This window comes from Megalops cyprinoides, chromosome 19 (genome assembly GCF_013368585.1).
Source record: "Megalops cyprinoides isolate fMegCyp1 chromosome 19, fMegCyp1.pri, whole genome shotgun sequence".
NCBI classification, from domain to species: Eukaryota; Metazoa; Chordata; class Actinopteri; order Elopiformes; family Megalopidae; genus Megalops; species Megalops cyprinoides.
This window is the reverse complement of record NC_050601.1, coordinates 6015486-6032514: the sequence shown is the minus strand read 5'-3', so window position 1 is coordinate 6032514 and position 17029 is coordinate 6015486. Positions and strand designations below refer to the sequence as shown.

At 44.5% G+C, this 17029-nt stretch overlaps 1 protein-coding gene across 1 annotated transcript in view; it reads right to left on the bottom strand.

Moving 5' to 3' along the window:
* Nucleotides 1-17029, bottom strand: part of LOC118794540 (voltage-dependent T-type calcium channel subunit alpha-1I-like) — a 114093-nt gene that overhangs the window by 49874 nt on the left and 47190 nt on the right. Inside the window, exons 4-5 of the mRNA XM_036552799.1 lie at nt 11256-11353; nt 3724-3883 (exon numbers count right to left, since the gene is read on the bottom strand). Of these exons, the coding sequence (XP_036408692.1) occupies nt 3724-3883; nt 11256-11353 (258 nt within the window). The remainder of the gene's footprint in view (nt 1-3723; nt 3884-11255; nt 11354-17029) is intronic.

Genomic DNA, 17029 nt, shown 5'->3' with positions numbered 1-17029 from the left:
CACACACACACACACACACACACAACTGCATTCACAAAACCACAAGTGCGCACATACGCACAGACTGACACACATACAAATACACACATACATACTACATATTTGTGTATTTGTATATTCATAGTAGAACACCCAAAAAAATACTGAAATTAAACAAAAAAAATTAAATGGTACTGAAAAAGGACTGAACTCAGAAAAAATAATGCTTGCATAAATTCACAGCTCAACATTACACCAAAGCATTTAACTTGACTGCCCCCCTTCAATCAAACCTTAAACCCGTCAGTGTTGAACTCTAACATTGTCCCCAATAAGGTCTCCTGTGACACAGAGGTCACCTCTCTCCTCTTTTCATTACTGATGTACTTTCTGCCATTAAGATGCAGCTCTGCTGATATGAGAGATCATTAACTTCGCCCTTGAGCATTGATCCAAATGGCATGATAGCGTCATCATGCCATTATCACACTGCAATCAAGAGGGCATTAATCTGTCAGGACTGTGGCAGGGACATGGTTCCCTCACATACATGATTACTCTGGTATAAGATTACTGAAGTGGCGAAATTAAAGCAGGTCAAAGAAATTCAGAAATTTTTAAAAAAAATGTTTTTGTTTCAATGGGCTCCTCTTCCTAATGAATGAGGATATGTAACATAATAACACCAAGTGAACATGCCATGAAGACATCATGAGTTAGTATGCAGATTGTAGAAGAAAGGGCCTCCGTTTGCTCAGTAACTGGTATTCATGAGATTATTATCACACGTTACTGTTGTGTGAATCAATTTCCTCACTGACAACGTGTCCATTATGACTTCCTGTGTGACAGGAAATCAGGACTGAAACCACCAAAAGCACACTCAAATTAACCATGGAAAAAAAGTTATTAAATAGCAGCATCTATAGTTTAAGGGGAACCAAGGTTACAAAACAAAAAAGAAAGAAATAAACAGACGAAAAAAAAAAAACACATCAAGGAGAGAAATTTGACAATGTCAGGGATAAGGAGCGTGAAGGCGAGGGAGATGGAGGGCACTCGCCGAGAGCTCAGCCGTGACTGATGTGCACAGCTCCGCTGGGCTTTGGACATGGCGCAGGGAGAGAGAGAGGGAGAGACAACACCTGCTGGGTGAGAAAATGGCTGCTTGCGCCAAAAGCCTCCCGCGTCAGAGCTGATTGAGCGGGCAGAGCGGGGGCACCCGCAGAGCGAGCGGACACAGGGTTTCAAAGCTGGCGAATAAAAAAAAAAAAAAAAAAAACAACCCAAAACACAAACAGCCATATTCAGCAGAAAAGCTCAAAGGCAAGGAAACCGACAGGAGTGTAATGCAGAATCAAAGAGCGGTGAGATAAATTATTGGGGTTGGAAGCGCACTGTCTAACCTGGGAACCCTCCCAAATGGCACAGCGAGATCCTGCTGACACACAGAAACCAAACACAAGCCCTCTGGGTCATGTCTAACTCAACTCATAACCAGCCTGGTCTCATCAGGTAGCTCATAGCAGTAATGCATGTGCAAGGTAAAGGCAAAATGAGGATAAGCTCATATCTGACAGATAAACACAGTCTGCAGGAGAACACGTATCTGGTGCTCTGTGACCATCTCAGCACATATTGATCTGGACGGTTTTGAGCAATTAAAAAAAAAATCAGCTGAAATCAATGACACTGACAGCAAATGTTTGAGGAATGACACGCAAACCCTCTATGTGTGTGGCCACCAGGCACAGCTACAACACGACGGCTCGTGTTGACTCTAGGGAGACACTCAAATGGATATCAAACACCTGGAATTAGAGGAATCAGCACTAGCTGTGGAGCCAATGCTGTGTAAATAGCTGAATTAGGCACTTTCTCTGTTACACACAGGAGATCATCCTTCTACTGAGCCAGAACAACCAGCCAGACAGTGTCTCCACAGCACCAACAGCTAAAATGGTACAGGATACAGTTTGTCCTGTGAAATGCAAATAGCAATCTCAACTCGCTTGCCCAATGACATCATCCAGATGAATTAGGTCTTTCATTCATTTAATGGAACTGGATCATTACGTTTCAGCATCAAATTAATCAAAGTTATGCAAATCAACAATTTTGAAGTCTGGGCTCCCAACTGGCTTTGTTCCACCAGGTATAGGGGTGTGGAGACTGGGCAGGGTTTCATTGTTTAACCACTCTTAGGAAACCTGCAGGTCATTGGGTGCCAGCAAGTTGCTCAGATGACATCAGTGGAGTGCCTATCATGCAATGAGCACCCACTAGACTGTGGTACAGCGTGTGAATTGCATTGCAAAAAATAGCCAATGGCCGCATGCAACTGTGTTGGCAGATTGTGTTTGCCGCACTTCAGTGGTTGTTGTGAAAGAGGTATTTCTAATACACAATTGGTGATTCCCAAAACATGGATGAATTTAAAAAAAAATAAAAAAAATAAAGTCTGCAGAACTGATAAAGTTGTATAAGACTAACTGCCATGGCTCTTTGTCTGTACCTTTAAACTGACTTTACACAAATTACGCAAGCGGTACCTTTATCGTTTTTACACATGGTGTTGACTTTGGCAGTCACTGAAATTAATGAAAAAGACATAGGAATCCAGAAAAGTATTGCTTTCTTAAATTCATTACTCAGAGCTAAGAGCACGACACATTGGGATAGAGTCATTTTCACACATAACATAGCTGCTGAGGAAAGGCAAGAAAGTAAAGGTGAACAAAACCCTTAGGATTCAAATACACAATCCTTAGGTCCAGAGTCACAACCAATGGTCCCCACTGCTGCCCTAAAAACAAACAAATACGCACATAACACACACACTCACACTCACTCACACTCACATTAACATAATTTTCTATATATATATAATTTAATTAATAATGTAATTTTCAACAACATTCATTGTATGTTCTCTGAATGCACTGTGTCATATGGGTTCAGCCCACAAAGTACACACACCTAAAATTATAATCCACTTCAATATTGGAAAGGTACAATATTTATTGCTGGAGGGCAGTAGGGTCTAATGTTATACAGCACATATTTTTCTGCCAGCCTGCTTGAGGCATGTGTATCCTCCTGAAAGTCACATGGAATACATTTGGCAAGGTAACTTGGGGTGCTAGTGCGGTCAGCAACTTGTTGACAGATCCTCGAAAATGAGGTTCACAGATATGAGAGAGCAAGCAAGCCACCACAGATTTTAATTAAGTAAGGAAATTGACTGACGGATAATGGTGTCTGCATTCTCAAATGTAGGTTTGTAATTATCTGTTATTAAAATTGTGCAGACAGAGGAAAAAAGGGGGGCTGTAAAGAGGTCTTGTTTCGGAGGAAGCAGTAACCCTTTTCACAAACAGAGAGACACATAGAGCACTTCATCACACTAGCTTCTTAATCCACAGACATCCATGTAAAAGACACATTCATATTCGCATAGATATTGAAATAATTACCATTCATAGGTCATGAATAAGATGATTTTTATGGCTATGAATCTTATGAAGCATACTAATTCAGCATTTCATTTCATTTTGAGACCAATTTATTTGGTTGTTCAACCTTTGGACTTTGAATTAAAGTGTACCTTTGTGTAGTTTAGAACAATAGAGGAAGACACACAGGGGAAACTCTAGAGGCTGTGGTGGAGAGACAGACAGACAGAGACAGCCAGACAGACAGACGGACGGACAGACAGACAGACAGGGCCTCTCCGTTACTCACAGGGTGAAGTTCTCCTCCGGGTAGCAGCGGTTTCGCAGCAGCCCCGCCCACAGCTGCACGCCGATGATGCCGAAGATGAAGAAGACGAAGAAGCAGAGCAGCAGCACGTTGCCCAGCATGGGAAGGGTGTCCAAGAGCAGGTTCACCAGGATGCGCATACCTGTATCACAGCGTCCCACGCACACGCACACACACACACAGAGGTATGCATCACATCCATCCACACACGCATGCACGCACGCACGCACGCACAGGTATGCATCACATCCATCCATCCATACACACACACACACACACACACAGATATGCATCACATGCACACACACACACACACACACACACACACACACACACACACACACAAAGCAGACAGATACACATTACATCCATACACACACACACACACACACACACACACACACACACACACACACACACAAAGCAGACAGATACACATTACATCCATACACACACACACACACACACACACACACACACACACACACAGAAATACATGCACATGGACACACACAGACATACAAAGCAGACAGATACACATTACATCCATACACACACAGAAACACACGTGCGCACACAAAGACACAGACACACACACATACAGACATACAGATTCACAGACACAGAAAAAGAGAAGTGAAGGTTATATCTACCCAGCTTTTAATTTCTTTTCTTCAAATAATGTCAATCGTGATAACTCATACGGAAAATTTGAACACTCTACTAAACAGCTTTTCATTAATGCAAATCAGATCCTGTGGTGCTATCTGATGACATTCTGAGGATCTATTCTTATTGATTAACAACAGTGCCTTCAGCCTGTTCAATACACTGCGTTTGTGGAGGGAACAATGAGAGCCAACTGATTCGGGGTCAGTCGGAGGACAAGATGCTTGGACTATCCCCTCCCTCTGAGGGGACGGCCTGGGCCCCGTCCCCACAATTCCAGAGTGCTCATAGGGACAGCGGAATTGGCCTCGTGGGATAGGGCTGCCCTGTCTTTAAGAAGCCGTTTGTCCACGCTTTCATCATAGCTCCACGGAGAATTACATCAAAGCCCAGACTGAAGGAAAATGACCTGTACAAAATTTCAGATTTCTCCAAATTCACATTTCTTCCTTGGCTTTTACCATCCAAAAGCTGGTTCTTAAACTGTTTTAAATTATTTGCTGTTATTTGTTATTTGGCAACAAAAAAAACATTTTCAGTCCTTAAAGTAAAGTCTGAAGCGTCCATTAAGTTGTACTGTTGAAAACTTTGTTTTTCTTCACTTTTTCCAGTGCCAGTAAAACCTCATCCATTAGGTGAAATGAATTAAACCCTTAAATGTTAAACTTTCTCCCCTGTTTCATAAATACAACATTAATTAAAAGTTGTATCCTTAAAAATTAAAAGTGAGTCCTTACAGTGGATTTGATGAACCCATGGAAGGGCCTAAAGATTAAATAAAGGTTGTCCCTGGTAATGATAATTATTTTAGAATAGATTAGAGTTTTAACATGAGGTAAATTAAAAAGTATATTCAGATATATTTGCACCTTAGTTCAGAGCACCAGGCTGCTTTGAGAAATAGTGTATGTAAACTCACTAGACTTATAAATTCATATATTCATAATTTACCCAAAACTGCATTGCAAATTATTTTATTTTAACATAATATTTTTTTTTCTTGAAATGTCATTCAAATGTACTACTTTATTTTAGATTTTGATATACTTGCTAATAAATTTGAAAGTTTCTGTGGATAATAATGATAATGATAATAATAACAATGATAACAACAAAAAATAATGATGATGATGATGAAGGTGATAATGATGACGGTAATCACGATTAAAAAAAAAAAAGAAAAGGTTGTCAATAATAACAATAATAAAAAGTATCAAATCTCATCCAATAGCACAATTTCCTCCGAGTCTTCTCCGCTTCTCCTGTCTATCTCTCTAATAAGTAGCGTTTGACTTCCAGCAGTGCACAAGAGATGCATAATGACATAATAGCAGATAATGACTGTGATAAGGAAGCGGAGTGGTTGGTGGCTGCGACTCTGGTGGAGCGGGGCCTCCAGAGAGCACTACCACTGCACGGAGTGACGGAGGGGTGTTCATTTACGCTGATTGGAGATAGCGGTGTATCTCTGCAGGGTGTTAGCGGTGGGGGGTTAATGCAACTTAGGTGTAGCAGAACTGTGCTGAGCCTGTGAGGAGAAGGGGGGGGGGGCTGGGGTGGAGAAAGAAGGAGAAATGACAAGGAGAAAGGGACTAGGAGGGAGAGAGAGGGGATGGAGGGAGAACAGAGTGAGGGAAAGACAGGTAAAGGGAGGGAGAGACTGGGGGGAGAGAGCAACAGAGATAGAAAAGAGAGGGACAAGAAAGAGAGATACAGAGGGAAGGAGTGGAATAAAGAGAGACAGAGAGAGAGAGAGGGAGAGAGAGAGAGAGCCAGAGCGAGAGAGAGACAGAGAGAGAGAGAGAGAGCCAGAGCGAGAGAGAGACAGAGAGGCAGAGAGGCAGACAGAGAGAAAGAGACACAGACAGAGAAAGAGGGACAGACAGAGAGAGAGAGAGAGACAGAGAGAGAGAGCATTATGTAGATTCCTCTCCCCAGGCTGCAGTAGGTGTGACATTACTAAGGGTTGTAAGGTGTTTGCTCTAAGTGGACACTGGCCTGGAGCCAACCTGCTGCAGATAGGTGTGAGACTGAAGACAGGCAAATTTACATACATATTGTGTTAAAGTTCAACTGAAGGCCCAGGGGAAATCCAGCATTACCACTATTTCCTTAACTTTAAGCAAAGAATTTAGCCAAACATGATACCACATTTTCTGAAATTCCTACAGAATAATCAACTCAGTCATCACTAAAATGAATGCAAGTATACAAAAAACTTGTAGAGTTAAATGGAAAAATTTATGGGAAAAGTGCCATAGCATTCTAATGTAACCCCTCCCTTTATGTCTCCACTGTGAGAGAATCAAAGGCGGACGTGTGTCAGTGTGCTTGCCTGTAAGCAGAACTGGGTACAGTTACTCCCCAGGGAAGCTGCCTTCAGAAACAAGGTTTAATGAAGGCTGAACAGCTACTTTAATAAGCACCAAATAAAGGCAAAGGAACGAAATAGCCATTTCACTGAGGATGCAGGAACACAATTCACCCGATTCGGGCTAGTCACCGTTTCCCCTGCTGGCTTTAACAGAGTGTCCACAAATGAGGGAGAAAAATTGTACAAAAAAAGAGTGGTAGTGCATTCCTGTCCTGCATGCAGGCCTGGAATGTAATATGGCACGTGATAAAGTAATGAACAGCTGAATGAGGCTGGGGAGGTGTGGCGAATCCTGGCTCATTACCGTGAACATTAAATGGGTGGGCTGTATTTCATATGTGTGCCCGCTGTTGTATGTATACCGCTGTATGTGACGCTTAGGTGTCCCAGAACACAGTGTTCTGCCAATAGCAGATAATTGGGACTGAAATGAATTTAATTAAACTGAGGGGGAGGGCAAAGCAGCAGGGGGAAGGAGAGGGAGAGAGAGAGATAGAATGATGGAGAAAAAAGGTGGGTGTGAGGGGTTGGGTGGATGGGGGGGGGGGGGGGGGGGGGGGGGTTAGTGTGACTGAAAAACTCCAGCCCACAGGACTGGGCATGGGAATGATGGCAGCTCTGACTTTTGGACCCCGCCCCCCCGCCCCCTCCCCCCGCAGTGTCCAGTTTTCTGTGGTTCCTTTCCTCCATCCACACTGTCCCAAACTCACCTTCTTCTTTCTGTTCCCCACTCAATCACCAACCTCCCATGAGCTTCCCCTTCCTATCCATCACTAATTCAGTCCCCACGCTCCCTCTGCTTCTCCTCCCTCTCTTTCTCTCTCTCTCCCTTTCCCTCTCTGTGTGAAACCAGCAGTCCTCCAGGTCCCTGCTGTTTTGCTATAGAGATTGATTCCACCTCTGTCACTTGCTGATAAATATTTCATCTACCTTTGTGCACTATCTAAGGGGGGTAAAAGCTATTGTACACACACACACACAGTCTGCATCACTGTATGATGGATGAAAGACCGTCTCTCTACCCACCCCAATCCTGCTCTCTCTGTCTGTATCTCTACCTCTCCTCCTCTCGCTCTCTGTCTCCCTCTCTCTCTTCCCCCTCCATTTTAACACCCTTCTGCCTCATATAGACTTTCTTCCCCTCTGTCTCTCCCCCCGCGCCCGACCACTTCACCTCAATACATGCCCCCATACCACATTACTCACTCCTTCCACGTTGGTCTGTTTCCACGTCTCTCTCTTCCCCTTTCTCTCTTCAAATCCCCCCCCCCCCCCTCTCGTCTCCAGTCAACAGCTGTACCTTCAAGGAGCTCTGTAAATCTTTCCTTCAGCCGAGTACATCTGAAGCACAGCTGTCCTATATAAGACATATCTCTGTATTGTTTTTAACTTGTTAAACCAGGCATGTTTATGACGCGTTTGTATTCAAGCGTTTGGCAGACGGTTTTATCCAGAGCGACCGGCAGATTATTGCATATAAAAATCAAAGACGAACAGGAGTACAGGTACATAAACTATCCATAATGCAGCGAGACAGTATAACTATGCTGCAATCAACATACACACAAATGCCACAGCGAGGGGGATGGTATGAACTGAGCTGAATTGAAAAGAGCTATGACAGCAATCACTGTGGCAGCGCTCCTGCAGATGACTGTAAGGTCCGGCAGGGGTACAGAGTTTAATGACAGCCTGCAGGTAAGGGGGAGAGCTGGCCCTGTTACTCCCCAGTAGGCCAGCACCAGAGGCTGGAATCTAACGAGTGCTGACCGGTATCCATTGGAGACATATTAGCAGGATGAGGCATGAATATTTCCATAGATTGTACACAAGTCAAGCTGTAGCATTCTGGGTAATATGGAGGGGCTTGGCGGTATGTGCTGAAAGGCCAGTAATTAGGCAGTAACAGTCCAGATAACAGACCACATGGACCTTGGGTAGCTCGGCTGTAGAGGAGGATGTTGTAATGGAAGTATTTAGAGCTTTGTGTTAGCTTGCGTATTCCTAGAGTGACACACATACAGACACTTTATCTGCCATCCACAGCGAAGGACTGCATGTCGTTCAGTGGCACACCCAGGTTGTTGGTAGCTGGATTATCAAGGGCAACAGTGAGATATTGGATGAGTGAGCATTTAGCTGGGAAGTACAGCAGCTTAATGTAATGCAAATAAAAATGGACATAATTGTCTATATTGTACCAATACTTATTATTGACTTAAGTGTCTATACCACTCATGTTGACAACAATGTTGCATTATGATGATTTTTTATGGAGTGATTGCTACAGCCTACATTTGACTCATTTGTACAGGTGGATACTTACTGAGGCATTCAAGGCAAATGTAATTTGCCCAAGGACAGAAAGATGGTGGTAGACATGGGGGGGAAATTCTAAAAACTTCTGGTTGCAAGCCCACCTCCTTGAACTGTTACACTTTACTACATATCCATCTGTTTTATGATGGATTACGGAGGCTAAGTACGCTGAATCGTCACTAGATTTGCCTACGTGCAAAGCGTGAGAGGAAGTGCATCTGTGAGATACAGAGTCGCGTGTTTGCGTGCCGTTTACACGCTTGTTTGCTGGGGAAGGGAGCAGCAGCACTGCGGCGCAGAGAAACTGCCACTGTGACATCCATCTTGGCTGAATTTGCCGATGGAGTTTGACGGGCTGACTGCGTCCCAAAGGGGGGGGGGGGGGGGGGGGGCAGTGCTGATGCCGCGCTTGAGCATCCGATTGGAACTGTCAGCATGCATTACCGCGGCTCACAATCCAATCCCAGCCCCGGCTCCACCCCCTCCTCCGCCCACTCTCCACCAATCAGCTGAGGGAGATGAACACACGAGCGGAGGAGGCTAGCGGAACCGGAGCACGTTGGGAGGTCAATTACACAAATTCAATTACAGCAAGCCTGGGATACTGTTATCTGGGAGTGCAAATCCGGGTGAGAAGAACGTGAGGCTTAAAACAATTATCATTCATTTTTTATGAGGCACTGTACAACAGTTGTGATGTGAGTGAAATTCATGGGGATTAATGATGGGGAGGGCACTTTTACTCTCGAATTTGCAATTATGTTTGGATATGTAATGCCAAGATAAGAATTAATGTTGATACTGGGAAGAAAATAATTTTCACGCTTAATCACAATGGGGATTAATGTGAATTTGAGAATGGTACAGGCTTTGTAATAATTGGTTTGAAATCCTAATTAATTAAAGAAATAATGCAGCAGATAACACACCTGAATATTTTATGCACTGTCTAATTCTAATAGGGACCTTGTGTTTAACAGCTTATGGTAAAGCATACTTTGAATTAGTCCCAAAAAGGGAGGAATACCTCACCCTATCATAATCTCTCTAATTGGTACTTAAAATTTATTCTAGGTGGTCTGGAAAAAAATCAATGGGTAATAACATGATGAAAGAATGAAAGGCTAGTATGGCATACCAAGCAGCTGTAATAAATGGGACAGATTCACTACAGTGGATCCAGGCAAACTCAGTCCCGCCTTTAATTTTCAAACACTTCACCTCTTCTCCTCCTCCTCTCAGTCTTTCTCTTTCCTTTATAATTGATAGGGGTTTCTGTGCTCTGCCGAGATACTCTAGTTTAAAGGATTTCAGTGCTGAGTTGCTTACAGTGTACATTGTCAAATCTCACTGCACACATTGATAAGGTTAACATTCTGTAATTGCATGTGTTCGACACTCAGATTTGGTCCGTTGTACATTAATAGCCTTGTACACTGAGCATTAGCAAGGGATCAGAGATCGTAATGAAGACAGATGCCAGCAAAGGAACAAAAAAATACTGAATGCTTTGTTAGCAGATGGAGCGTTTGGACGTCTTTCAATGTTATGGCTGGTTCAACCTTGGGACAGCGCGAATGCTTGACATCTTATGCGGACAAGCACTGAGCGTATTTTTGATTGAGAACAGTACCCCGAGGCACTGGGAGAGATGCTGAGGAAATGTCAGGGCCACCGTGAGGCCTGGTTAGTATCTGGCTACTGAGAAAATCAGCTGCGGTAAGGAAAGAGAAAGAGATGCCGAAGCACACAAATAGAAGCATACATAGGAGAACAAAGATGTGAGGGGAAGTTGATCTAAGCTCGACTAAGCAAAACATATCTAACTGACAGTTGTTAGTTAGCCTGCTCAGCAGAGAGATAGCTGGTATATTTACTTCTCAGCCTCTCTACTTTGGTTTTGACTAAACTATCCCTGATGAAATATTAAATGTTCACCTTTGGGGCAGTACTCATCTTTGAAAGGATGGCATTTGTCAATTTTAAATTGGCTTAATGTCACCCATCTCTGCCCTACCACACAGGCATGGTGCTTAGCATGGAAATGCTTTCCAGATTGAGATGTCCTGACATGAGATGCCAGCGACGTAGGCTACAGTAAGGTACCTGTGCTGAGGCATTAGTACGGCACTCCTGAAAACCCCCTACTCACTTGGAACCCTGTTGATGGCTTTGAGCGGCCGAAGTACCCGCACTGTTCTGATGGCGGAGAGGTTGATGTTCTGGAGATCCAGGGAGTATTCGACCATCCTGCAGACACGGGGCACAAAAAGGCACAGGTGAGAAACCACAAAACAGAATCGGAATCACAGGTGGGCCGCTACCTACCACTGGTGTTCCGCACGGCACAGACCTCAGACCTCTGACTTTGCCTTCTTCTTTATCCCAGGCCCTGAGATTCTCTGATCCATTAGTTCTCTAACCATGCTATTCAGTTACACCTAATCAAATGTATCAATCCCTCTCTTCTGTGCCATTGGACTCCATCTGGTCATTAATTTGAGCCAATCTTTCCTTTATTTCGCATTGGCACAACCGAATTATGTTACATTTCTAGGACACCTTTGGACAACTTTTAGATTATCCAAATTAATTGAAACAGCAGAAAATAAATAAAAACTGAATCTTTGTATTTTATGAAAAATAATAAACTTAAGTGCTGGGTAATATGCAGTATTCCAATAATTGAAAGTTTTTATATGGCTGTAGTGAGCAAGTTGGTATTAAGTCACTATAAAGTGGGCTGAGTGCCCTTGAAGCTGTCTAAACTATGCCTCCTCCGATGCGTTTAATCTTTAATCTGTATCCTTCTCTGAACCTCCATCTTTCTAATCTTCTGAAGTGTGGCACACAAATTAAATAAAAATGGCTCTGCGCTCTAAGACAGCATATTGAAATAAAAGTTTAGGTTACATATTTACTTTGTTATTTTTTGCACAGCAGCACAAGAAAAGAATACAAATGTGCTGACATTCAAGCCTTCATCAGTATGTCAAAAAAAAAGGAAATATTGTTTCAGATGATAAAAAAAAGCAATTGCCATCCATAAATCCACAGCAATTTGCTGTGTAAGAGGACAACGGTGGTCTTTTCTTCTTTTTTGCTTTGGATTTGTACTTGTGGCCTGTCCCAGATATAAGCCATCTGCAAACTTTGGACTGTTACTGGCAGTGGCTCCTTTCTGTAGGGTGTGTCACACACAGATTACCCAAATCTTAGGTGTAGCACTGAAGTTTCTCCTCAGAATAAACGGCAGCTTTTCCCCACACAACAAACTTCGGGGGAGATATCAATCAGAATCTAATGAGGAAAAACAGGCTGGCAGATTTGGGAAAATTACCTCTCTGTGTGCACACATTCTTATCACAGATGAAACTCAGTACAGAGCGGTATGAGCCTGCCCGTAGGTGTTCGCTCAGGTGAGCACATGTTGATTATTAGGCTTGGTGGAACCCTGTTTGCACCACTGCACAGAAGGATCTCATGGTGCGGAGCAACCTGAAAATATTTCAGTTCCAAAACGCACAAAAATACAGTTTATTTTTATTTTGCTATTGTTGCTACGTTTTGATCCAAATATTGCACCGCAGGTTCAGAAGCTGCTGTGGTGCAGCTGAAATGAGGCTTTCAGCCCCTGCGTCTCACAGTCACCCGCAAGCTATTGCCTCAGAGGCAGGCATCCAGTGCTCTGCTTTCCACAGTGTGAACGCTGCTGTTATTTTTCACACACCCTGAAGTGTGCTTGTGTGTGTGTGTGTGTGTATGTGTGTGTGTGTGTGTGTGTGCGCACCAAGTTTTGTTTTTGACATTTACATTTTGCCACACAGGGGGTTGAGGGATGAAACAGGCGCTGCACTGAAATTATGTTTCATGCAGTTTGATTTTGATCCAGACTGTTTGCGAAAGTGCTACTGCGCATGCATTTTAAAATCCAAAGAGATTTGTGTTTTTTTTTTTTTTTTTAAACCAGCAAAGGCAAAATGACAACTCATGACAAAACCAGTCACCTGTCAATCTGAAAATGCTGCAGGGCGATATTTATTTATTTATTTATTTATTTCCCCATCTGAGTGAAAAAAAGATGCCATTGGTTATTATTGATCACCTATGAAACTGACTTGTTGATAACCCCACTACACATTATTATATAAACACCATGTGTAGTATATATTTCAGTTTATGATAGATACGGAATCACTTCAAAGCAGTCTACATTACCCCGAAGAATCTAGATTAATGCTTCCTTCAGTGCATTTGGTCTGATTTCCATTCCATGAACCTTTTTCATCCTTTTTTACGGCGAGAAACACACACAAATACCTGCACTGACCACATGTTCCCGCATATACACTGTACGCTGTCTGCACAGGCCACACCATGCTAGATATTTCAGTTGGCGTTTCTGTACAAGACTGACAGAGGTGCAGCCAGAACTGAGTGGTGACAATGGACTCTGTCACGGGAGAAAGGCCCACGTTTTCCTCCAGCGTAACTACTAGCTGAATGGCAGGGGGGATCTGAGCAGGACAATCCCATTGTGTCAATCACTACCTTGAGAGAGAATGACATCGGCGCTGTCCACACGCCATGCAGTGAGGGGTGGGTCGGGCGCATCACACTACGCAAGTTTGCATTAAACACAATTGCGTTAAAAGGATCTGTCAAGTAAAATGAGCAATACAACTAGCACGTCCCCCAAGAATTAAAAAAAAAAAAAAATGAGGGCATTGCTGACCCAGTTTTCATTCATTATTCCACTTTGAAGGGAAAAAAAAAAAAAAAAATTCCCTGACTTTCGCAGGTAGAGCTCTTCACCCAAAACTGCTGATTTCTGACCTTAGGTTCTCACATGGAATGGAATCCCTTGAGGGTCTCTGCTTACGGGACAGGTAGAGCTGGGACGCTACAGCGAGAGGCTGGGGGGTGCAGCTCAGGCAGCGTGTCTATTTAGCTTAGAGCAGAACGCTATGCCACAGAGGGGCTACACGAACGCTTTGATGCTGGCCGTTTCTCCCCCATCAGCACTCTTACGTAAGGGCCTTCAGGTGCCGGGAACACAGATCCTGCAAGAGGGCTCTCTAATCTGGCTGGAAACAGCAGTTTTTCCCATGTCGTTCATAAATATTTGAAATGCTGCGGAGATGCTGCTTTTGTGTGGGCAAGTCTCAGTTTTTTGTGGATTTTATTACAACCCTCTCTCCCTCTTTCTCCGTCCTTCCCCCCTCCTGAAACCATATCTCTGCAATAGCTTTCACTTTCACTGTTTCTCACAGTGTTCACCTCACGGTTTCTCTCGCAGACTGCAGACCTGTTTCACCTTGTCGATGAGCCGAATTCAAGCCAAACTCCTCAGTTTAAGAGCTTTGTTCTACAGGCACATGCCCTGTCCCTTCCGCTTGCTCACAACGTACATAAATAAGCCTCAGAGTAGATGGTGTTTATATTAGGTGACAACGCGACTGATATGGTTAAAACAGCGATTGTTTCCAGCTTGCACAGTTCTGCCCTCCTAGACCAATGACCCTCCCACACGCAGTCAGACTGACTGAGCTCACAGACACTAAAATATTCCAGACCATTTTTCTCCAATAGTAAATCAAGGGAAATGTCACACAGCCTGTTTAAAAGCCGCATGCAATAAGGACAGGGAAAGGACACTTTGGGCAATCCCTAACGTTTTTTTATACTGAATGACGAACCCATTGGATAATGTCTCAGACAAAGGAAAGAAAGCATCTACACAGCTGAGCATATTCTGCACAGGTGTGTTGAGGAAAAAGATATTAATATTCTAATAAAAATCAATAAGAGCGTCCCACGCACTGTGGTCACTGGACAACTCATTTCACCATCTGAGCTTTCAGACAGTGGACCTTCGTCTGAAAGCAGCTGCATCTCACAAAAGGCAGTTTATTTTTTAAGTCCCAATTTTTTTAGGTTCACACATCAAAACCAGGGATATACATACATACATACATACATACATACACGGACACGCACACATACTCAAACAAACACACACACGCACACACATTGAACATAAAGTCTAAGAGATCATCAGAGGTTGACACTGTCTCTCTCCATCATTGGCAGTTATTCACATCTCTTCCCCGCCCCCCTCCGTCCCCCATTGCCCATCTTTCATTCTGAAAGATTTATGCTTGATGGAGCGTGAGGATTTTACCAAGACCTCGGCCTGTCCACACTGGGAACAGGTAAGCATGCTCTTAGAGCTCCCTCTTCAATTCTGGACTGGAGGAACGCAACAGCACTGTGGGAAGGTGGGAAGGTGAGATATCCACCTCCATATGTCTACAAAGAGTGACCTCCAACTATGCAGACTGTTGTTTTGTGGTACTTTTCCATGCGAGTTGCTTGTTAGCGTGCACATACAGTCGGGGTTAGCAGTCAGAACATCAAACTTCCTGCCTTGTCATATCATAATACCTTACGAAATATGACGTAAAATATTACGTCAACATTAGATACTTTCATCTAAACTTAGTTTATGTGTCAATATTCTAAATTGGACAGTCAGTGAAACCTGACACAGCATTACGGCCAGGTAGTTCTGGAAGCCAGGATGACGGTCATGCCGGCAGGCTGCTGCCAGCCTCTGCTGTAGCACACACTCAGTCACGGCCAATCAGAGTGCAGGGGGACGCGCTGACAGCCCTGCGGCAAGACCGCAGCTTGGGCAATCACTCCGATTCTTAGGCCGCTCGTCACAGAAACGAGGGCCCCCGCACACGCAGGTGGACACGTCGACCGCATCCCCCGAACCCGACGACGAACAGCAGAGATGGGCGGCCCGAGCTGCGGTCGCAGGGACGGCACGGGCCCCCGACAGAGCAACCAGCCAAGTTTCAGACGAGGCACAGATATCGCGTGCCCCCCTCCCCTAACCGATACGCATCTGCTCTGCCTCTGTGCCGCTACACTAATTGGATTACAAATGAACTGCATCCAGGCGAAGACAGCGCGAGGAGGAAGAGGGCCTCCGCGCAAGACGACGTTTCCTCTCCTCTTCCCAAGGACACGAGCGGCGGCTGCCTCAGCCTGCATCAATCAGCTCCTCTGTTTGTTATCGTAATTAGCTACCTGTCAGGGGGCCTTTTTTTTCACGTAATTGTTCTCTGCTTTTCCGTGCCGCGTTTTGGCAGCGTTTCTGTTTTTTTTTTTCCTGTTGGTTCTGTGTGTTCTGCGCTCCCCTGGGTAGGTGTGGGCCCCCGAGAGGCATCTGGCCTAACCGTTTCAAACCGTCCCGTTTTAACCCAACCGCAGGGCTCTCTGGGAGTGTGTGTGTAGATGCGCAGAAAAAAAAAAAACTCTGTGTGTGTGTGCGTGTGTGTGCATGCGCATGCGCATGCTTGTGCGCGTTTATGTGTGTCTGTGTGTGTATACAGCAGTGTGTGTGTGTGTGTGTATGTTCGTATGTGTGTATGTGTGTGTATACAGCAGTGTGTGTGTGTGTGTGTGTGTGTGTTACAGAAGGTAAGAGGGGCAGTGCTTGTGTGTGTGTATGTCTATGTGCCTGTGTGTGCCACTGCATTCATGTTACTTGCGTGTGCATGTGTGCCAGCGGACACGTGTGTTGTCAGGCCTGTCGATCCTGTCATCCCTGTGTCTCTCTCTCTCTCACGGGGAGGTGTTAATCCAGCACGAGGTGGGCAGGGGCAGGAAAGAGGGAGCATTTCGGAGGGAGCTGTAAGCCGGGGCTGCAGTCCGAGATATCTCTCCTCTATTCTTCCCAGCACGGCAGGGGGATTAACCGCAGAGAGGGAGAGAAAGAGCGTTGCACTCCGCAACAGCTCCTGAGCTGTGCTCCAGCTGACAGGCAGGCAGCATCCAAACAGCATCTCCCTGCACCACAACAGCTCTGAGCACAGGCGGATCTGTTGGCCCCCGGCTCATCACACCATATCC